The 23,026-nt window shown below is 44.1% G+C and overlaps 2 protein-coding genes and 5 non-coding genes across 7 annotated transcripts; 1 reads left to right on the top strand and 6 right to left on the bottom strand.

Annotated features, from left to right (window-relative positions):
* Nucleotides 1–1,893: 1,893 nt before the first annotated feature.
* BEST4 (bestrophin 4) lies at nucleotides 1,894–17,659 on the top strand. Its single transcript, XM_077333918.1, has 10 exons — nucleotides 1,894–2,206; nucleotides 4,046–4,230; nucleotides 5,798–5,892; nucleotides 7,876–8,109; nucleotides 9,955–10,109; nucleotides 10,683–10,760; nucleotides 12,044–12,196; nucleotides 13,356–13,436; nucleotides 14,195–14,349; nucleotides 14,959–17,659. Exons 2-10 carry the CDS (start codon nucleotides 4,079–4,081, stop codon nucleotides 15,371–15,373), a joined length of 1,518 nt encoding a protein of 505 aa, XP_077190033.1. The 5' UTR covers nucleotides 1,894–2,206; nucleotides 4,046–4,078; the 3' UTR covers nucleotides 15,374–17,659.
* On the bottom strand, nucleotides 16,370–16,503 carry LOC143836958 (small nucleolar RNA SNORA35). Its single transcript, XR_013230868.1, has one exon. It is a non-coding gene; the product is annotated as a small nucleolar RNA SNORA35 (small nucleolar RNA).
* RPS8 (ribosomal protein S8) lies at nucleotides 17,499–22,612 on the bottom strand. The gene is made up of 6 exons (XM_077333926.1): nucleotides 22,459–22,612; nucleotides 21,885–21,991; nucleotides 20,723–20,822; nucleotides 19,556–19,731; nucleotides 18,577–18,706; nucleotides 17,499–17,658 (listed from the first exon to the last, which is right to left on the bottom strand). Exons 1-6 carry the CDS (start codon nucleotides 22,460–22,462, stop codon nucleotides 17,549–17,551), a joined length of 627 nt encoding a protein of 208 aa, XP_077190041.1. The 5' UTR covers nucleotides 22,463–22,612; the 3' UTR covers nucleotides 17,499–17,548.
* On the bottom strand, nucleotides 18,197–18,267 carry LOC143836947 (small nucleolar RNA SNORD38). Its single transcript, XR_013230857.1, has one exon. It is a non-coding gene; the product is annotated as a small nucleolar RNA SNORD38 (small nucleolar RNA).
* LOC143836948 (small nucleolar RNA SNORD38) lies at nucleotides 19,102–19,176 on the bottom strand. Its single transcript, XR_013230858.1, has one exon. It is a non-coding gene; the product is annotated as a small nucleolar RNA SNORD38 (small nucleolar RNA).
* Nucleotides 20,904–21,006, bottom strand: LOC143836949 (small nucleolar RNA SNORD46). The gene has a single exon (XR_013230859.1). It is a non-coding gene; the product is annotated as a small nucleolar RNA SNORD46 (small nucleolar RNA).
* Nucleotides 22,081–22,167, bottom strand: LOC143836946 (small nucleolar RNA SNORD55/SNORD39). Its single transcript, XR_013230856.1, has one exon. It is a non-coding gene; the product is annotated as a small nucleolar RNA SNORD55/SNORD39 (small nucleolar RNA).
* Nucleotides 22,613–23,026: the final 414 nt, after the last annotated feature.

Raw genomic sequence — 23,026 nt, 5'->3', positions numbered from 1 at the left:
GTGAGCCCAAGGTCACCCAGCTGGCTGCAAGTAGAGGAGGAGCAAGGCATCAAACCTGGTGCATCAGATTAGAAGATGGTGCTCCTAACCATGCTGGCTCTGGAGTTGCTTGGAAAAGGAACTGATCAAACACTTTCCCACTCACTATTCACATGGAAGGTGTCACTCCATAGTAGCAAACGAATGACAAGAACAGGAGTATTATGCAGGTAAATGGGGGACAAAATTAAGTTCAGGCCAACAGAATTCTGCCTATAATAAATAGTTCAAGGGTCACCACCATCTTAGTGCGTCTAAATGCATGTGAAGCACAAGAACCCCTCTGACGGAAAACAGAAGTTTTAAAACGTTTCAAAAAATGAATAGGTTTACAAGCAGTAATAACCATTGCCAATCAAGCCTATGTTTTCTGTGTGATAAATTATGCTTATCTTTATGTCATAGAGTTGTAAATGCATTATTGTGTAAAGTCCAGTCAGGTTTTCCAGGGGAGTTCACGTGGAGAACATGTTCTGTCTATTCTGCCAGAATGGCTGGAAGCACCAGTGACACCACAATAACTATGCTGTGAATCTATGAATCTATGTGCTCTGCTAGTGCTTTCACCGCAGCCCATTTTCTCATCTCTGGATGAGGATATTTGGGTTGAGAGGGAAGAGCTATGTAGACCTTCTCTTGATTTAACATCAGCTGGGAAAGGACAGGCTTGGCGATTAGGTGGCTGGGTAGAGCATCCGCTTGACATGCAGAAGGTCCCAGGCTCAGTCCCCAGCATCTCCAGTTAAATGACCTGGAGTATGTGATGTGAAAGACCTCTGCATGACACCCTAAAGGGCGGCTTCCAGTCTGAGCAGACAATGCTGACTTTACTGGACTAACAGTCTGATTTAACACAAGGCAGCTTCATGAGTTCACGTGTGTTCAATTCTGCATTCAACTAACTCAAATGGGAATAATAAAATGGGCACTTCCTTGCAAACCATGGGGTAATTTTTAGGAGGGTAAGAAATGGGTGGATTAAGCCAAGGGAAAGGAAATGTAAAAATATTGTAAGTTTGAACCAGATAAGAAAGATAGAGGAAGGCACAGATGAAGTTGCCAGAGCATTGGTTCCATCAAGTTCAGCACTGCAGCTAGTTCTGAATGGCAGCAACATTACAGGATCCCAGGGAACTGGGCCTTTTGCGTAATGAGGTGGAGCACTTCAGATTTTATAGGGAGAACTCTGAGATCTTTGGAAAAATGGCTGGATAAAAATGTAATTGATAGATACAGGAACACCATCCACTCAAGTTAACCATTTTGTTTAAGGTCATGTAGTTTCTCCCCAAGTAAGTTCAGCTGATAGCCTGGGAGGTTTATGTATTCCTTAGACAGCTTGTGGCTTGGTTCATTTGCTTGAGACATTAGAACAGTTACTCTTGGTTGCAGGCATTTTCACTCCTGCTCCCTGCTTTTGATGTCATCCTATTTGATGCAGGTTAATCCAAAAGACGGGTTGATAGGGGAAAACTCTTAAGACAGTCCTTTATATCTATGAATGTGCTGTCCCATCTAGATAGGAACATGCTAAGGTATGTACTCAGTGTAGAATTTTAAAGTCCTTTTAAAGGCATCTCTAAGGAGAATGGTAAATAAGGACTGTCTTCTGTCACATTGTTTTCTCAGCCTTATAAGGGTTACTGGGGCCAACTGTGTTTCTAAATCATTTCTTAGGTGGCAGACTCCAGTGCTGTCTCTTGCCTTTTGCATAGTTGTGGAACGTGAATGTTTAGTCAAGAAGCAAAAAATGTAAAGGTGCTAAGTCTAGGAAAGAAGAGTGGGAAAATGGCTGGTAGGCAGGTGGGAAGAACTGATGGCAAGCAGAAGTGAGTGAACATCTGGGAGTGATAAGATCAACATATGGTGGGAACCACTCAGCCACTTTTCTCTCCTAACTTTAAATATTAATTTGGGTAACTAGATAATAACACAATTCTGGTTTGGCCAGTAAAATTCTGCCTTCATGGTTGAGTTGGGAAGGCAGCTGAAAGTAAGGGTTGAAGGCCAAGTTCCCTGTTCTTTGGCTCCCAACAGCCTCCAATCCATCATTTTGAACAGCATGATTGATATGCCATGGGTGAGATATTTAAAGGAAGTGGGTGACACTTTTTCTTCTCTGGCTGCATTGGTGGAATAGTCCCTACAGAACCCAGTCCCAGGACAGGTAAGAACTTGTTTCAGCTTCTCTTCATTAAGGCTTTTTCTTCTGGCAGGCCTCTGGTGTATGCATCAACAACATCATGAGCAGAAATGTAAAGATGTTTTCCCATGCTGAATATTGAGCAGAATGCCTAATAGACTGAAGGCACAGGAGTCCAACTAGAAAAGAAATACAACAGCTGTAGCAGTGGGCCATGCATGGGACCTTCCCATTCTTCATGCCACAAACCAATGTGGTATATTGGTTAAGAGCAGCGAACTCTAATCTGGAAAACTGGGTTTGATTCCCCACTTCTCCATATGCAGCCAGCTGGGTGATCTAGGGCTAGTCGCAGTTCTCACAGAGCAGTTATCTCAGCGCTCTCTCAGCTCCACGTACCCCACAGGGTGTGCACTGTGGAGAGAGGAAGGGAAAGGTGTGTGTAAGCCATTTTGGGACTTCATTGGGTAGTGAAAAGTGAAGTATAAAAAACCAGCTCTTTCTCACTGTCATTACCTCCCTGCAATAATTGCTGTCTGTCTGGGACTTTAACTCTTGGGGCTCCATCGCTACATAGCAGGAATTTATGGCTGTAAATGGCAGCGTGAGGGAGAGCAGGAAACCTCCTGGCTCTCTCGGGAGCTGACTGCTGTCTGTGCCTCTAGGCATAAGCAAAAACAGAGTTTTGTTTCCATTAGGTGAATGATTGCATCAGGTTCTGTTAAAACTGGAAATCAGTCTCACGTGGAATAACTGTGAGCCCCTATGACATCTCAGGAAGAGCCTGGGCAACTTATCCACAATATACCAAGGGAAGTCACTCAAGCAATAATTATTTGGGGCAGTGGTAAAAAATATGACATCTCACTGCTGTTCAGGAGCAATTGTGTTATAGAGTATCGTATGGAATTTTTGTGGTGAAGAGGAAAAAGGCACACTCATGGGTTGCTTGCATATTAACACTCTCAGGAAAAGGTACAAGGACAGCTGCATGGGGAGAGGTGAGCTCCATTTTCTTGGGATGGGATGATCTTCTGTGACTGTGATGAGTGCCTAACTATTTGGATCACCAGAGCAGAACAGAGATCTTGTCTGCAGAGCCAGCTGTGGATTGAGGGCTGTGAAAGTGGAAGAACTGGAGATATGAAAGCATTGCCTAGATATTGAGGGGGCTGATAATCAACATGGGCACAATTTGTGGTTGCTTTGTGAGATCTATGAAATGTTTTTCAAAAAAGGAGAAAGGATGCTTTCTCAGAAAAGGGTGTATGAAATGTATCTGTCCAGGGGTGGATGGAGAATCACAAGACATTTCCTGATGTCCATTGTATACTGGCCCTGGCTGACCTGTCTTTAAGGTATGGTCACTTGCTCAGAGGCAGGTGAACACATAGCAATTTTTTTCCTGCCCAGCCACATGGCAAAGAGTAAATACCATACCCTAATTCCATCATTGTGGTGCCTTATGCCACTGGACAAAGGGACTCTGATCTGGGTTTTGCATTCATGATCAGGTCCTAAAATGGCCTCAGGTGTTAAAAGCGTGTCAGTTGCAAGGTCACACTAAGGCCCAGGACTTGCTATGCAGTCTCCAGTCCTCCATGATGTGTGTTGACTTGGCACACAGTTAGAAATAGCCTGTGCAGCCAAATCTGAGGAATATTAATTTTGGGATATTAGTCCACAATGCAATACAATTGCTAAATGAGTAGAGAGATAAAACAATGATGGCATGCTATACAGTTTAATGATGGTTCCTAGGAACACTGTGAATGCCATTCAGCACTCCGTGTACAGGCATGCAGGAGAAAATGGTGGACGTGACCATGCCTTCCCTAAACCTTTTCTCTCTTTCTCTTTTAGCTGGCTCCTGCATAGCATGCAGACAAGGTAGCCATGACAGTTTCATATACCCTGAAAGTAGCCAATGCTCACTTTGGGGGCTTCTCCAAGCTGCTCTTCCGCTGGAAAGGGAGCATCTATAAACTGCTTTACAAGGAGTTCATTGTCTTCATCTTGCTGTATGCAACCCTGAGTGTCACTTACAGGTGAGAGCTGGCAAAGCCCAGTATGAATTACCAGCTGGGTGCCAATCCAGGAACCCAAATGCTGAACTCTTCACCTTGGGTTCTAAGCCTGCCTCCAACAGCAGGCTCCAGTATAAGCACAGAAGCACTGAATCTGGGATTATGTTTACGTACAAGAAAATTGCTGAATCTGGTATGAGGCAGAATTTTTGCATGTTTCTAGTCCTTAAGATAGCAATAGTTGACTTGAAAGTCTGGAGAAATGTATACAGAGAACTCCAAATGGAGTGGCAAGAGCTCAGTAAAGTTTCCAAAGGTTTGAGGTGGGGCATCGGCTCTTACCCTACCCAACAGTTAGTAGAAGCACAATAAATTATGCCAAGGAAGAAGAAGAAATGGGCAAATAAGATTAATTTGCATGGTTTATATGGGCTGCCAAATTAACCTTTTATTGGCCGGAATTCTAAAAACATCGAAGTAGATGTTGGGGGGAAGGGATTTGTTTTGAATCTTGCATGGATGCTGAGTTCCACTTTGCACCTTACAGCATAAAATCTTTCCCACTCCCAGACCCTCCATCACCACTGAGGAGGGTTTCAGTTGCCACCCAGAGCCATGTCAGTCCTGCAGGCACTACATATTCTTTTAGAAATCACAGAATCCACATGGGGACACAGAGGGCTTATCCTTATTTGCTTATGACATATTTTCCTCTTCTATTCCATCTGCCTTGTCCTTCTTGCAGGAGGAAACATGCTATTGGAGGGGTGCTGATTCTCCCCTGCAAATCCCCTCCTTGGGGTATTTCTCCAGCTGGGTTTCCTTCTAGTTTTGGAGCATATTTGGAAGGAAATTATTCAAAATAGATGGAAGGCAAGAGAAAACCAAGCACTTATTTTATCCCCTGGCTGGTCATCTGTTCTAGGTGCCCCCTTCCCACCCCAGTATTAGAGCTCTCCAGCCTCTGTCTCCCTTTCCATGTGTTCAGCACTGTTATTTTCATCTATAAGAGTCCCATGATGGATCTGGACACCTGGGAGTCATCATATAGACTGACTAGCATACTAAGAAACCCCTATACTGCAAGGGGAATGAGGGTTTCTTGTGATCTTCTTCCATATCTTTATTACACCTGTCATCCAAAAAACTGAGAGCAGCATCCAGATATCTGTCCCCTGCACTGCATCCTCATTGCAGCTCCAAGAGGTAGACTACAATGGGAGATAATGGCTAGAAACTCAAACCCATGGCCCTAGACCAATATTCCAACCAATATGTCACACACCCATATGACCACACTTCTGCTGTCTTTGCTCTCAGAGTGGTTGAAATGCTTGGTTTAACAGTATGGTTGAAGGCTACAGATAAATTGGCTCATTATGCTGTTAAAGGTCCCTTACAAGGAATTTAAATTAATTGTTGTTCACTAAATTGCTAGTCCTAGGGCTGGGCCTATACCTTGTTTGATGTCCCTCCAGGTTACCTGGTTAGCAACAGTGTGAAAAGGGATGTTGGACTCGATGGACCACTTGTCTGGTCCACCAAGGCTCTTGCATTCTCATGACTCTCTTTGTCTCTCCTGTCCTAGGCACTTTCTGACTGATAAACAGAAACACCTCTTCTCAAAAGTGGCTCACTACTGCAACCGCTCCACTGACCTGATCCCCCTGTCTTTCGTTCTAGGTATGGCTCACTTAGGCACTCACGCTTTAAATACACTTCCCTCCCTATCTGCTCCTGAGATAAAACCTTTCTACAGCTTCTTGCTTGGGCACTTCTGTAAAGAGTGGAGCAAATGACCTACGTTTAGTTAAATTCATTTTTTCAAATAATAGTTATAGTTACAAAGTAAACATGGCTTTACAACTCCAGCACTGGTGGCACATCCTGACTTAGATCCCATGGAAATAGCTCTGCTGACAACTAAAATATTGAGATAGGAGTTTAGGTCTACTTTCAACAATAGTAATAGTTGTTGCTGACACACCCTGCTCTAAGAGTCTACTTCACAATGAGAAAACAGAATCCTAGAACCATTATTTCCAAAACACTTCTTTTGTCCCATTAAATGTCTTGCCTCATAGGGCAGGGGCCTTGGTTCAGAGGCCAAACATCTGTTCGGGACGCAGAAGGTCCCAGATTCAATCCCTGAAATCTTTTTTTTTTATTTAAGTGACGATAGTGACGTGAGAGACATCTACCTGAGAGAGCTGCTGCCAGTTTGAACAGAGAATGTTAACCTTGATAGACCACTAGTCTGATTCAATAGAAGGTAGTTTCTCTGTGTTTGTGTGTATAAGAAGAGAATCCAGATATGCTGGCTCTAAGCCACTTCTTCCCTCTTACACAGATCTTCTCTCAGAGCTGGGAATGAATTCCCCCTGTTCAGCTTCCAAAGCTGCTTTCGGGCCACAGTCTCCCAGCTGATTCATAAGTCAACACGAAGTATAAACAATAAAATGACATGTTTGGAGAAAAGGCCCTGTTGTATACATAGGAGCTGGCCCTGATAACAAGAGAGAGAGAACATGGAAAGTACGATAACAGGGATATTGCATGTCATATTGCAGCCTGGGGGAAAAGGGGAAGTACTGGGAAGGGGACAGATAATTAAAAAGAAAAGGGAAGAGATAGTTTGGCAGGGGAGAAGGTTTGTCTAAAAGATATACAGCTAAGGCAGCAAAAATGCAGCCTGCTGGAAGGCAGAATGAAATGGTAGAAACACACACTCAAGCAAATGGATTCACAAGCTATTTCCTTGCCTAATTCTCATTTCCCACCCTTGTCACATGTGCTCCAAATATCCATACAAAATAGGAACGACAGGTCTTTGATCCACACAGTCAAGTCACCAGGTACTGGAGAGAATAAGTCAAGAACTAGGGATTCCCCTTTCAGGACAGGGGTGTCCACTCCTTGCTCTAGAGAAGCCTGTATGCATGTGAGCTCATCCATACCCTGCTTTGGAACTGGCTTTCTCGTGTGCCCAACTCCACAGGAGATAGGATCCGGTGCACCAACGAAGGTCATCAGACACATCACTTCTTGTGGGCCCCTCCATTTGGGAGGTTGTTCAGCTACAGCCTGTGCAGTCTTGTTTTTAGTGGCTATGTCTCCACTCTGGGAAAGTCTGCCAGATACAGTACAGAAGGCTTCTACACTCTCTTCTGTCTGTAAAAAAATAGCTAATGAAAATCTCTGTTGGCTGGCTATTGACAATGTTGAAGTTTTAATCAGATGCATTTTAACTCATGTCCTCAACTATGTTTTTAACTGTGCATATGTATATTTTGTAAGCCACCTTTGACATTGTGGAAAGGCACAATATAAGGTTTTTAAATAAATAAGACTCGTAATTGGTCATGTAGAAACAGACTTGCCCCCAGGCCTCTTTAAATAGGCCCCTTATTGATTGGCCTTCTGAAACTTAGACTTTGAGGGCTGAATTCATATCTCCAGAGCTGACCTTCCTTTTTGATAGAAGTTGTAATTGATGCTGTTGATGATTAGCAATAATTCAAACTTTCCCCACTCAGTAGGGTAGAGGCTGATATGATCCAGGGGCCACAACCGACTCACCAAGGCTGGGCACCCTGAATCATACTTGGGAAAGCTGCATTGCTGAGATGTCAATCATACTGCGGCCCCTTCTCTTTCTCTGGGCAGGTTTCTACGTCACACTGATTGTGAACCGCTGGTGGGCCCAGTATACCAGCATCCCACTGCCAGACCAGCTGATGTGCGTCATCTCGAGCAACGTGCACGGCAAGGATGACAAAGGCCGCATTTTGCGACGGACTCTTGTCCGTTACGCCAACCTGTCATCTGTTCTCATCCTGCGCTCAGTCAGCACCAGGGTGCTTAAGAGGTTCCCTACGATGGATCACCTAGTAGATGCTGGTAAACTCTGCATCTTGAACCAGGGGGAGGCAAAGGGGGTTGGAGAGGTAGTGACTCCCAATGCGATTAAATGTTGTGAAGGATTTTAATTTAGATAATACTACCATGTAATGAAGAGTCTCTTGTGGCACAGAGTGGTAAGGCAGAAGACATGCTGTCTGAAGCTCTGACCATGAGGCTGGGAGTTCAATCCCAATGGCTGGCTCAAGGCTGACTCAGCCTTCCATGGTCAGTAAAATGAGTACCCAGCTTGCTGCTGGGGGGTAAAACGGTAATTACTGGGGAAGGGAATGGCAAACCACCCTGTATTGAGTCTGCCATGAAAATGCTGGAGGGTGTCACATGACCAGGTGCTTGCACAGGGGATACCTTTACCTTTCCCATGTAATAAATCAAACTGTTCACCAAGAACTCCACATATTCCTACTGTTATGGCCAGTTCTAAGTCTGACGAAGAGTGCTTGCACTTGAAAGCTCACGCCTTGAATAAATCTTTGTTGGTCTTAAAGGTGCTACTGGACTCTGATTTGATTGTGCTACTTCAGACCAACATGGCTAATTTGAATCTATCCATATATGTGACTATTCAAAAAACACCTAGCTGAGAAACTTCCATATAATGTGTAGGATGCTGCCTCCTTTGAATTCAGCAAAGAAACTGACAGTGAGGGTTGAGCAGTACAAGTCTGTGTCTTTAATACTTGATATATTCAGAATAGTAGTTAATTGAAATACAATGCACAAAGTGGAAGTACTGCCAAAATGTGTACCAGTTATACAAAACACATTTTCAGTACTTTAATCAGTAGCAATTTTTATGTATCTAGTAGTTAATGCTGTTACAAAGCTGCTAGTAGCACTCTAGCAGCAAAAAAAAGTTTTAAGTCGGGGTTGTAAGTTGGGGGACAGAGGAGCTAGCAGAATCCTTCTACATGTCCCGAACGCCTGGCCTTTGAAGTCAAGCCTGAGATTAGGGATCGATGCTTGCAATCTTTTTAGTCTATATAATTTTGCTGAAGAAGCAAAGTATGTACTGAATTTGTATATAGAAACAGATATTTACCTATCTCTGTGTTGTTATAGAGAGACAACATAGTAAAATGCTCTGTATTCTGATCAGGAAAAATCCAATTTTTCACACAATGTATTTTCTTCCACAAACTGAGTCAGTTTACTACTGAACTACTAAATGACCTATGAAGCTAATTCTCAGCATATGAGGAAGTGGATCAGCTTTCTATTACACTAACAATGAATGCTAGTACAAAGGCCATCAGGGATTAGTCATAAATTACACAGTAAAAAGAGCCTCTTGTGGTGCAGAGTGGTAAGGCAGCTATCTGAAAGCTTTGCCCATGAGGCTGGGAGTTCAATCCCAGCAGCCGGCTCAAGGTTGACTCAGCCTTCCATCCTTCCGAGGTCGGTAAAATGAGTACCCAGCTTGCTGGGGGGTAAACGGTAATGACTGGGGAAGGCACTGGCAAACCACCCCGTATTGAGTCTGCCATGAAAACGCTAGAGGGCGTCACCCCAAGGGTCAGACATGATTCGGTGCTTGCACAGGGGATACCTTTACCTTTTTACACAGTAATACATATAATGTACTCTGAAGAAAGAATTTAGGGCAGAGTGGCAGGGGATCATGGGCGCTTAACTCATCCCAGGCTCCAGATTGCCCACTAATTTCCCCATTGGGGTTCAGCATGTATTTATGTGACAGTCTCACCCAAAGACTGTATCATCAGAGGACCTTATTCACAGCTGGTAGCACAGGCTGGTCCCAGATGCTCCTCCCAGTGCCAAGGAGGGCAGGCAGCGGTTCAACCTGCTCTTGCTTTCACACAGGTTTCATGACACAGGATGAGCGTAAGACATTTGAGAGCCTCTATTCAGACTTCAACAAATACTGGATCCCCTGTGTGTGGTTCACCAACCTAGCCGCCCAGGCACGACGGGATGGGCGGATACGGGATGATGTGGCACTTCGCCTGCTCATGGATGTAAGCTCTGGAAACTATCAGGGGGGTCACAAGTCAGCGGCTTCTAATCTGGCAAACTGGGTGATTCCTTGCTCCTCCACATCCAGCCAGCTGGGTGACCTTGGACTAGTCACAGTCCTGGTAGTGCTGTTCTGATCGAGCAGTCCTATCAGAGCTCTCTCAACCCCACGTACCTCACAGGGTGTCTGTTGTGGGGAGATTTTGAAACTCCTTTGGGTAATGAAAAGTGGGATATAAAAACCAACTCTTATTTGCTGCACAGCAGCTAGCACAACCCCCCCCCCCTGCTCAGTTTCAGATTTGAATGTTTCAAGTGTCACATTCCCACCAACTCCTTAATGAACCAGACTTGGCAATAGCAGGAAAAGGTGGTTTATTGATAAAGTGGAATATAAGATATGAGGCTTCTTGTTGAAATTTGTTAGCTACATACAGATCAATGTATCCCCAACTGTTCCACTCCCTATGACCCCCTTTCTCTGAAGAGATGTAGATACAAATTCAGCAGCTGAGAATAGGGAGCCCGTTAGCTCTTTCAATGCTGAACTAAGAAAAAAAATCTTCTCTGTTCAGGAGCTGAATCTCTACCGCTCCAAATGCAGCATGCTTTTTCACTATGACTGGATCAGCATTCCACTGGTGTACACACAGGTCAGTAGCAAGCATGCCCCCCCCCCAATTCTCTTGAAAATCATATGCTAAGATGTCCATATCTTGGTAACAATTGTACTCTGGTTGGAAGATTTTAAACAGAGGCTAGTCAGTCATTTGACAGAATGATTTGGTGAACTTAAGCAATTATGTGTGGGTGAGCAGGAAGGGATGTGTCAGCCCTTCCGGGCAAACCCAGGGAATTGCTAATTGCCACTGTGGGATGGTAGGTGAATTTCCTCCAGGCAAGGCTGGATTCTGGAGGTTTTTGGTGGGAGGCTCACTTGGGCATGAAATTGGGGTCACTGAGGGAAGGCAGGGAGTTGCGAGTTCCTGCATAGTGCAGGGGCTTGGAATAGATGACCCTGGAGGTCCCTTCCAATTCTGATTCTTATATCCGCAAAAACAAAATCCATCTAATTTTTGCACACCTGCACAAAAGACAGAGATCCCCTCCTCCACACAAGATTTAGCTTCCTGAGACATATTAATTTTCCTGCAGCAAATGGAAAAAATGTCCAACAGTCAGAGGTAATGGAGTTTGAAGACATTGGCTACCTTAAGCCTGAAGCATCCTTTTTTGATCCAATCACATTTTCTGTTGGAGTTAATACTGTTATTCACATAACACCCCTTGTTTGTATCCTAAAAACAGAGCAATGGACCTGTGTCACTTATCACATCATCACCTTCCTCGCCCATTGTGCACCTTAATATGCACCCAAACATTTCCCTAGTTGCAGCTGCTGGAGACTTGCTGGTTCTTCCCTCTTGCTATTACAGATGGTCAGTTCTACTGCAGTAGGGAGGCCTGGAAGCTCCTCTAAGCATCCAGTAAGAGTTGTGGTCCATCTAATTTTGCTTCTCCTAGACCGTTTATGAACTGGGAATTTCAGTGCCCCAGCTCCCATGCAGGAGCACAAATTGTGGGCAGATAAGGCATACCAGGCCAAATGCTCCCCTGTGTAGGTGCAGGAAGAGGTGGGGCAACCTGCCACTACTAAAACTCCAGCCTACAGCCCACCATGAACAGGAACGGAACAGATACGCGTCTGCTGCTACAGCTGCCTGCTAAGAAACTCGCAAGCAAAGGCAACAAGCTAGGAAATTAGTCAGCAAATTTGCGTTTTCATTGCTTTGCTGCTGGTTGAGCACGTAGTTCAGTGCCAGAACATATACAGCCCTTAATCAGATACTGCAGGAAAAGGATATATACATACTTCTGTGTCACATTAGTGTCACTGAACCATATCCAACTGACACGAATGGAATCTCTTCTGTAGGTAGTCACCATTGCCGTCTACTCTTTCTTTGCCTTCTGTGTGGTTGGGCGTCAGTTCCTACAGCCTCTGGACCCAAGTCAAGATGGAGACCTAGATATGTACGTGCCCTTGCCCACCCTCCTGCAATTCTTCTTTTATGCTGGCTGGCTGAAGGTGAGAACGCTCCCCCCACCCCATGCCTTTGCTTGTCTGAGCCTTCGGGGAGGGCGGTATATAAATCTAAATAAATAAATAAATAAATAAATAAATAAATAAATATATTCTTCTTGAGTGTGGCTTGTCCAGGGACATCTGAGCAGAGGCTGTCAAAGCCAGCCTAGCCCAATTAACCAGCCTGCTGGAGATCTTGATTTTCATTCATAGAAACAAAGTGGCCAAGCCACAGAAGCTGTAGTCTAGTTATTCCCTGGGGATTCTGAACTCACGGATAGCTATTGAGTGGTTTTGCCACAGCAGTCAATCATCTGTAAGAACACAACAGCCTGCAGAATCACACCAAAGATCCAGCTACCCAAGCATTTTGTTTTCCATTTGGGGGGGGGGGGGGGGCTACTTTGGAGAACACAGACAAGCCCTGAAGGCAACACGTTTCCCCACTGTTGTCTGCAGATTATTGTGTGGCACACTACCCCTGAAGATGGGAAATGTAGAGATTCCCTACCAATTTAGAAAGCTAGATCAGGGATTCTTAACAGGGATTTGGTGGCAATCTGCAAATGGGGGTGGGGAATGGGGACTTCAGACACCATTTTTGCTCACTTATTATTATATCCTGGTATTAATTTTTAATGGGGGTTTTAGTATATTGACTGATATTGTAACCCGCCACGAGCCAGTTCTCGGAGTGGCGGGAAATAAATGTAGATAATTGTAAGGACAGTTGTTTCATATCACTCCCCCTGCAAGGAAGATTTCTTCTGCAAGCTATTCATTAAAAATTGCACAAAGCAAATAGCAACTAATCAAACATTAAGGAGTTGGTGGTGGACATTAGGTACCACGTACTCAAAAGTGCCCAAGATATGTATGCCACAAATATGCGTAAATTAATACAGTCACCTTGCTTGGGAGTGCTGTTCTATGTCCTCATTTTTGTTTACGAGACTGTTCTTCTCAGGGCCTTGTCCAGGTCGAGCCCATCTTCAGACACCACAGAGGCACTCTTTTTCAGTGGCAGTTTGAATACATTCAGGGAAGGGGATGCAGTGAGGTTATGTACTTAAATCGTTCATGTGGGCTTTGGGTACCTCCAGACTTTACAATTCTCAGAATTGTTACCCTTTTTAAGAGCACCATTTTCCTCTTCCTGCAGGTGGCAGAACAAATCATTAATCCTTTTGGAGAGGATGACGACGACTTTGAAACCAACAAACTGATAGACAGGAACCTCCAGGTAAGTCTGGCCAAGTAAAAGAAAGGCAATATGCTGCCCATATTAGGAATATTAGTCAAAGCAAACATTTCTAGCTCTTCTGGGCATTCTAGTCCTGTGGAACCACATAGTGATCAGTCTGAATAAATTACATGCGATCTGCAAAATCCTGCCCCTGAGCTTCACTCCTGCCTCCCTAAACTTATTCTACACACAACGTTCCCAAGAAAACTACCATAAAAACAAGAGACGGCTGGGTCCTAATGACAATGGACTGCCATTAGCAATACTGTGTTGGGCACAACACACTGCTAGTGGAATGGTGAAAAACCCATTGTGGAATTATGCAATCTGAGTGAAAGATCAGAATACAACTTCACAATCCTTTTTACCCACAGACCGCACACCAGAGGAATATTTCATCTATTTGCAATTGCATTAAATCCATAGAAGACTTTCTCATTTGATTTCTTCCATAAAATTCATGAGCTGGAGAACAAGATTCTGTTGTAGATAGATCTGGCCATGACTCTGTATTCCCTCTTATTCAAAACAGGCTGTTAAGTCTGTTTTTCTTCAGATCTTCTAGCAATGAATGCTATTAATTTTCTTGCCTAAATCATCATTCATACGAACAGAAACAGGGCTTATTTGGATTTACTTTGCATCCTTCTGATATCTGATCTTCTTTACCTTCAAACCTTGAACTGAGTCATCGCTTAAGAGTTTTACTTTGTTACAGCCTTTAATTCCCAAAATGTCCTTTATTGACTGATTAGGTATCACTGCTCTCAGTGGATGATATGTACCAAAATTTGCCCCCAACTGGCAAGGATAAATACTGGAATGAGTCTACAGCACAACCTCCCTACACAATGGCCACGGTGGCAGAGACCTTGAAGCCTTCCTTCATGGGATCCACCTTTGACATGCGGTAGGTTGAACCAGAAAACCAAATGGAGTTACTCGGCTCAGAGAAGATGGAAGAGGTCTGAGCTCCAGCCCCGGAAGCACTCAGGTCATTGCCTGGACCATGACCCTTAAATTATTCACTCTTCAGCCAGCGGCCTTTCCGGATATTAGCCAGAGGGCTCTGGGATAATCTTCTCCTCAGCCCAGGGGCACACAAAAGGCAACTGACTACTCAGGGAGGAGCCAAATTCCTCCAGCTAATCAATGTGAGAGATAGCAGGCCTCCAAATTAGCCCCAAGTTAAGAAACATGCTATTGTCTTCCTGACCAAACTCTTGAGGGCAAGCCTCAAAAAGAAATGCATCAAGCAAGGCAGGAAACATCATGATATTGGCTGAGTCCTTTACAGTGACAAGTATATTAGGAAAGGGATTAAAACTGTCCAGTACCATAGGTCTTATGTGCAAACCTGCAGTGTGGATGTACTGGAACTACTAGCTTGGATCCAAAGCAGGAAATGAAGTTCTATCTACCCTCTCCTGCTACACTGCCTACAACACTTGCTTAGGAAACTCCCAGGAATATTAGGTTTATCATGCACTTTAACTAATCCTTTCCCTTCCCTGTGCAGGATGAGCAATGACCCGGAACAGAACCAGCAGAAAGACACCTCACCCAACATGACCAGGATCCAGACGCCCCTGCTCAACCGCTTCCTCACTGCAGCAGCTTCCCCAGCAATCAGCCTCAAGAATTTTGGAAAGGGCAGCAGGATGCACAATCAACTGCTGCGTGCAAGAGTAGAAGGCACCTTCTCCTCCCCCAGCCCCAGCTTTTACCGTAGAGAAGACCCAGAGTCAGTAGGTCGTATTGAGGAAGAGGAAACAGAGGATGAGGAGGCCAGGCTCAGTGTAACCCCTACCTCTGACTCCCATCTGGGAGTCTCCCACAACCCTAAAAACACAGAGATAAAGGAACTACCCCATATTACAGTGATGGAAGCTTCCGACGACAGCATTAGCATCACTGACCAGCCCTCGGCCTAGACCCACTACGGCCAGGAAAGTGGAGGTTGATGGCGCTGGATAAGGGCCAGGCCAGAGGCAGTTTCTTAGGAACTCAAACACAAGCTAATTTCAGTGAATCTTTATTACATTTGAAGATGAACCAGGCCTACTTCTCTAATTATGAACTGAGATTTTAAGGAATTACATGGTTAAATCCTACATGAAGCAGGGAGCTGATAGCATGCCCACACCCGTGGACTGCAACCTACATGTGAGAGCAGCTACCGCATGCATATTTACATGTCATATGCCTGAATCTGTAACAGGTGATGCAATTCTTGCAAACCTGTAAAGCCCTTAAAGATTGTGCAGAAATTGTCCTCTTCTTTCAAGTCAGCAGAGGTCAGACTGCATAGTGTCTTATTAAATTCTTTGCATCAAACACAGGGCGAACATACAAAAAATTACAATAAGACTAGGGTCTATACTGATCCCTTATGATCAGGTTCTCAATAGCATCCTCACATTACTACATACACCAGCCAAAAGAATAAAATAATATTTGAAGAATGCTTCACTTCCAGGAGAATGCTAACTTCTTGGTATAGTGATTAAGAGCTTTGAGGTTGGTGTAGTGGTAAAGAACAATGGCCTGGAGAACCAAGTTTGATTCCCAACTCCTCCACATGCTGCCAGCTTGGTGACTCTGGGTCACTCACAGTTCTCAAGACCTCTCAGCCTCACCTACCTCACAGGAGGTCTCGTGGGGAGAGGAAGGGTGGGTGATCATAAGACACTTTCAGACTCCTTCTAGTAGTAAAAAGGGTACAAAAATCCAGCTCTTCATACCTGCTGAAAGACAGAATCACAAACCAATGTTTGATCATTTACAGTTGCTTAACAACAGCCACTCACATCCACTGTCACTAATGTAAACAAGTGGACAATAATCATGTACCACATTTTACTTACACTCACTTGAAGCCCCTAAGTAGAACTTCTAAAATGTGAATGTAACGAAGTTAGAAAATGGAGAATTGTCCCCAGCTTTCGAAAGAACCAGACCTTTGTAAAGAGGCCAGGCCCTTCTGCTAGAAGGGAGTTCATCTTGCACTGGAATGAGACTGGAAGGTTAACAGAAAACAACCCCCAGTCACTTAACAGTGCGTCAACAGGCTAATTCCACAGCTGAAGCAATGAAGCAACATCAAAGGCGGCAATGGACAGCATCTAATTTTGGTAGGTCCCAAACATAACTGCTGCAAGCCCACTAATGCCTTTTTCTTGTTCCCTTACATTTCCCAAAACCAAACCATTAGAAATATGCTTTACACATTTGAAGGGGTCTAGGTCCTCTGGGAATCCACAAACTCCAAAGGGACAGGATATCCCCCAAATTACACTTTCAAACTCATATAAAGATTCCAGCAAGAACTAAGCCCAAACTGCCTATGATACTCCACAACATTGGTGATTGGTTATTACATCCCAGGAAATGAAAAACTTCCTCATGTAAACTTGTCCTTCTGAGTTTTAAGGCTGGGGCAACTTGAAAGTAATAAAGTGCTGTAAAAATTCCATGGAAAGACTCAAGATCTGCACATCTTCCAGACACTTCCTCCACATCAACCCCAGATGACCTCCCTGTGGGTTGAATTATAACAACTTTGTTATAATACTGTTGTTCAATTGGAACCCACTGTTACGGTTGCAATGTATATCCCTACATTTTGTGTAAACTGCTCTGAGCCTCGTGGGAGGGCAGTATAGAAATGTATGAAAATAATAAGTAAGTGAATAGAAGGGAAACACCTGCACATCAATTATAACTCCAATACACATGCATGAAACTAATCATCCCAAGTTATAATGGCCTTGAAATTATTTATTAATCTGTACAAACCATATCAAGCTGCCAGGGAACACCATTCTAGTCCCTTTCTCCCCAGGCTCTGACACAGCACACAAGCAAGCTACGGTTTGTTCTGCAAGGAAACCATATCAGTGTAGTGCTGAAGAAAGCTCAGAACTGCTTCCTGTTCAAGGACAAGGTCATAGATTCAACATGCAACATGTGTATATATTACGTTATAATATAATATAGCCCACAATTGACCACAAGAACCCTCTTCCTCTTGACACCCATGAATAATCACATCAATCATTTATAATAAGAATCTGGGATTTATTGAGCCTTTTAGGTCCAACGAGTGTTCATTTGCCTTTCCTGGCCTTGATTTTCCTTAGGTAGAATTCTAGCTCTTTGCCTTCCAGAATGTAGCCATCTGCTCGGCCACACTGTCCAGGTCTGGAGGCAATGCAAGCTGCAAAACAAAATGTGCCATTAAAGAAAAGTAAAATCTCAAGCTACTGAACACCTAAGAATATTGCATTTCTTTGCTGCCCACTTCTGACCACTAATCTCTGCAGGCCATGATAGTAATGTCCTCAATCTCTTGTTTAATAACACCACTTAAGTCTCTTTTGCCAGGCTAGAGTTGATTTAAGGAAGCCAAACAATCACTACTCTGATGTTGTCCTTCCTATGTCCTTTCTATCTATCCCTTTGTAAAGCAAAAGTCAGGCCAAACTGTAGCACATAGCACAGACCTTATTAATACATTACTGTCTGATGAATCCCCAAAAATTACTAAACCTGTCGCTAAATTTTGTTCAATGGTATGTAGAGTTCATGGAGCTGGTAGGGTTTGTCATAAAAAATGAAATATGAGGATTTTGGTTCAGGCTCAAAGCTATTTCCGCTGTTTTTTGACAACCTTGACTCTAGTTTTAAAAGTCCACTATATTTCCCGTTATATATCTGGTTTCTATTCCAGATTTATTTCACTACTCTGATGAAATCACCTTCAGAATATGAACTGTCACCACTAGCATTCAGTAGCAGAACTGGACAAAGTTTTCATCACAAGGTGAACTTCAAAACTCCTGGTAATCAGCCACCACATTATTCTTTTAGAGTTTAGCAAACTGTACTAGGAAAAGCTTAGTAATCATGTTCTAGCAAAATCTCTCCTAGTTTTTCAAGTTTAGCTGATTGTAATTCCAAAATCCACAACAGCAAATCAGCCAGGGCTAACAAAATTGCTAACGAAAATGCCTCACGGGGTATAAGGCACAGCTTTAGACAGCACTGCCATGCATCATCGATCTCACTGGCAAAAACAGCAACTCTGGGAATTCCACCTTCGTGCTTAGCTACACAGTCCCTTCATGCTTCTTACCAAGTAACTTTCCCTGCTGGAACTGCTCCTCCAGAAGGCTACTGATCTTGGCATTCTTTTTCCGTTCATCATACTTCTTCTGAATTTTCTTTGACCGCTTCTTGTTTAAGATTTCTTCCTCCTCAGGAGTCTGCACAAAGATTATTAAAACTTTTTGAGTTTAGGAAGAAGTTATACACTGCTGTTTCAGTCTTTTACAAACACATGAAGATTGATGTAAAAAAAGACAACATACAGCTGGTTTATATCATGTACATTGAACAGCACTAGCAGTGCACGAGGTTCTTTACTTTTTGGCATTTGGATCATCAGTACTGTTGAGAAGATGGTACAAGGCAGTGAACTGCCCAAGTCTTTATCTACTATAAAGCCAGCAACAGTAAGTCCTCTGAAATCTCAAGACTGGTTAAATAAGAGTTTACAGAATTCTAAGACAGTTATAATCCAATATTCAAAAAGAATACATCCACATAAGCATGCAAAACATCTGCCTCCTTGAAATGTTCTAATGGCCTCAAACAATGCCTTCTTCAGATAAAAACCACTTGTCACCATTTTCCACTCAGCAGCAGAACTGGACAAATGTATCATCATTAGAAGAACAAAAGCCACAGGACATTATAGCCGCCAGGCATTTGCTTGAGGCTGACTGACCCAACAATATCCACTGGTCCCCCCCTCCACAACAGAACCTGACCCACCTAAGTTACTGTTTCTGTTGAAATACTGTTCTAGTTGATATGTTATTTTACAATTGTTACGTTTGTTATGATGTTCTATGTAACTATCCTATGAAGTTTCATGTAAACCGCCCAGAGCCATATGGAAGGGCGGTATAATAATCTAAATAAACAAACAAACATACAACATAGATGAAGACTAATGATAATTAAGCAGGGCAGACACCTATTATTATCTTCCCTCATAAGCCTTAAATGATGGAAGCCAGGTGGGCCTGCTTAATCTAGTTCATACGTACCAGTTTGGCGCCCTTTTTGCGCCCAAGTGGTAAGGCGTAGTGGGCTTCATACCACTGTCTGTATGGTGTGCTATCAATCAGTACAATGCAGTTTTTCACCAGAGTCTTTGTACGCACCAGCTCATTGTTGGATGCATTGTACACCACATCTATGATTCTAGTTTTGCGAGTACAGCCTGTAAACAGCAAGGAGCCATATCACATCTTCCAATAACAGAATATAAATAATGCAAAAACACACACACAAAAGGAAAGCAGAAGCTAGTGGAACCTAAATAAACTCTAGATTGAGAAGTTTTAGTACTGTTTGTGTTAGCTATTTCAGGAATGAAATTGCCAAATGCCCATATCACTTCAGCCAATCTACTGTGAAAACAGAATTTCCACCACACCAATCAGCAAAAGAAAGGGCCAATCTGGTTGTTATTGCCAGGACCACACCACAGTCTCAACAATGTCCACTCTTGTAACTTTATACTTCAGTTCAGACACAGCCCAAAGCCCTTGGGAAGCATTGGGCAGGCTTTAAATTAGAATCGTTTAGGCATGATCACAGGCTCCTAGTAGAAACTGTTGTGGCGCAATGGTCCCAATCAGTGCTGGCTACAGAAAGAATCACTTTCACAAAATGGAAGCCAGTTACTTCCTTTCTCCAACCTCCCCGTGACTGAATTAAAAAAAATATGTAACCATAGACCAACACACACACCTGAGAAGCTGCAGAATCTTTAGCCAAGCCAGTATCATCCCCCAGGGAACCCAAAAAGGTAATCAGTAATCTGGACAGGAACAGTGAATTCTCTCACCAACCTGGCCTGTTAAAAAAGGAGGAACTGTGCAGAGCAGCACTTCCATTCTCCCACACTCTCTCGATTCCTTGCCAACTGAAGATCAATCTTTCATTCTACGATAATCTCCACTTTAAAGTTATGGATATGTGACCCAGTACTTCATAAACTCAAAGCAATGCTTCGAATAACCACAGTTCTTTTAAACAACTGCAGACAAACTGAGGGAATGATGGCCGCCTCAACCATGGAGTTAAGCCTTCACTGTCACTGCCTTAAAGTCAAAGCTACCCCCCACTGTTCTCTTGGTTGTGCATCCATTTTACTCCTGCTGCCTGAGCTAATGTTCAAACAAGCTGTGTCCCCACTTTACACTTACATTCAGACCCCCAAGAGAAGTTTCCAACATCCAAGCGCAGAGCACGGTATTTCTTATTCCCTCCACGTACCCTTACGGTGTGAATTCTCCTGGGGCCAATCTACAACAAAACACATAACAGGCTGTGTGAGAACAAATACAGCAGTACATTTTTTCCCGCACAGACTAAGCCTACAAAGCAACATGGTCAGTGTAACTATGACAACCTTTAGCATTGGCAGGTGCAAAGAAGACTAAAACAGCCCATAACACCCACCTAAGGTGTAAGTCTCATCACTCCAGTTGCTTTAAAGTCCAGTCATGGTACATTACCTGCCCACACTACATGACATAGAAAAGGTTTGTAAAAGCAGCTTGCAACATATCCAGGAAAGGTGACCAGATTTTAACATTGGTAAAGCATGACACCATTGACTGGGGGGGGGGGGGCAGCTTGATTAAAAATTTGGTCTATATGGAGAAACAAAAATTTTCATAGAACGCAAAATAGTATTGTAATCCAAAAGTGGGATAATCTGGTCACCTTAAGGAAAGGGGACCATTGACTAAATTTCCAAACTCAAATGCCTGGAAACACCTGAACTGCTTATCTGAACTCAACACAGAGAAGGAGGTACTTGAATAATAAAAAAAGAAAGGTGGGTTAAACTCTACAGAATGTTACACTGCTAAAGTGTAAGAGAGAACATCTGCTTCAGTTAAGAGTTCGTGCTGAACATGAACACAACACATATGACAAGCTAACACACGGAGATGTGGTTAATTCTTTAAGCCTATAGTTATTCTCAATTAAGCTAACAGTGTCAACAAACAACTTTCTAATATAAACTTTTTAGTTCACATTTCCTACAACAGACCCGGAAAAGATAGAGATGCATCCAAGTTCCAAATCAGCATACATTATTCCAAATTTAAATAGCCCTCATATTTTGCCAGCACCTGTGCATACTTTTACTGTTAGATTCAAGTGGGTGGCAATATTGTAGCACAACAAAAGCAGATTTAAGACCAGCAAAGGTTTGTCTGAGGAAGTGCTGGCACAAGAAAGCTCACACCTTGAATAAATCTTTGTTGATCTTAAAAGTGCCACTGGACTCAATTTTTGTTATACTTTTAAGTGTAGCTCCAACAGGACCACCCCACTAGACCCACAATCGCATACCTTGGTATTGGCAGGGGGTCGCCCCAACTCATACTTCCTCTTCTTATGGTAGGGCTTCCTTTTCCCCCCGGTCTTGCGGCGCTTGTGCCAGTTGTCCCTGGAGATACCTGGATGCACCGAATAAAAACCGGCCAATGAAGGCACACGTGGACCACCGCGAGGCAATCCCCTCCCCACCTCCCGATCCTTATGCCCAGAGTTACTCAGCTCTCCAAGGTAAGAAGTCTCCGCATGGCTTACTCAGCCTCTTGCAGCATTCAGACAAGCGTCATCATCGGAACCCGGAGCAAAGGACCGGGGCAGGGGGGCTCACTGCGCTACAAGATCCGGGCCTCGCCTGCGGCCAGCTGCAGGCGGCCACTGAGTTACCCGGACACGGGCGCCCAGGCCGCGGAGAAGCCTGCCGTCCAGGAGGGCCCGGCCAGCGCGGCGGCGGGAAAACAGGGCTCCCCGCGGCGATAACGCGCGCAGCTCATGCTACCAACGCCCCCCTGCCTGCGACCCTGTCTGGCGTTTAGCGCGGCCTGGCAACTAGCCGGATGGCGGCGGATGGAAAGGGCCGCGGCCCACTCACCCATCCTGCTCCGGAGGCGCCGTCTGCAAAGAGGAGGCCGCAAAGCATCACGGGGTGGTTTCTTACACTTGACATCTCGCGAGGCCCCATCCCGCGCGATCCCCTGGCCTTTGTGCTCGTGATGTCATCAAGACGCGGCTCGTGCACGTGGTCGGCCCGGGGAAGTGCGCGCCGCAGATGTGCTTGAGAAGAGCCGGTTCTTGCGGGGCCCGAGTGGCCTTCCGGACGCGGGCTGATCCTTTCTGCGCTGTCGCAGGTATGTCTGTGGGGCGAGCCAGATCCAACCGCATGCAGGGCATCTGTGTTCTTAAATTTGCAGTCTGGGGCTACTTTTACCTTGTGCGGCTGTCTTCTGATAGTCGTCACTGTGGTCGGTAAAGTGTGCTTACTTCTGTTGAGACTCCTCCTACAGATTAAAAAGAAGGCGAACCCCAGAATAATTTTCCCCAGAAGTCTACGCTGCAAACCTACTTGAGTAAAGGAATAGACCGACAATGTAACAAAACAGTCATTTCCTAGCTGTTTACCTCACGAGCACCAAACTGAGCCTATTACTCAAAAGCCTATG

The sequence above is a fragment of the Paroedura picta genome, chromosome 4 (genome assembly GCF_049243985.1).
Source record: "Paroedura picta isolate Pp20150507F chromosome 4, Ppicta_v3.0, whole genome shotgun sequence".
Taxonomy (NCBI): domain Eukaryota; kingdom Metazoa; phylum Chordata; class Lepidosauria; order Squamata; family Gekkonidae; genus Paroedura; species Paroedura picta.
This window is presented reverse-complemented; position numbering and strand designations above follow the sequence as displayed.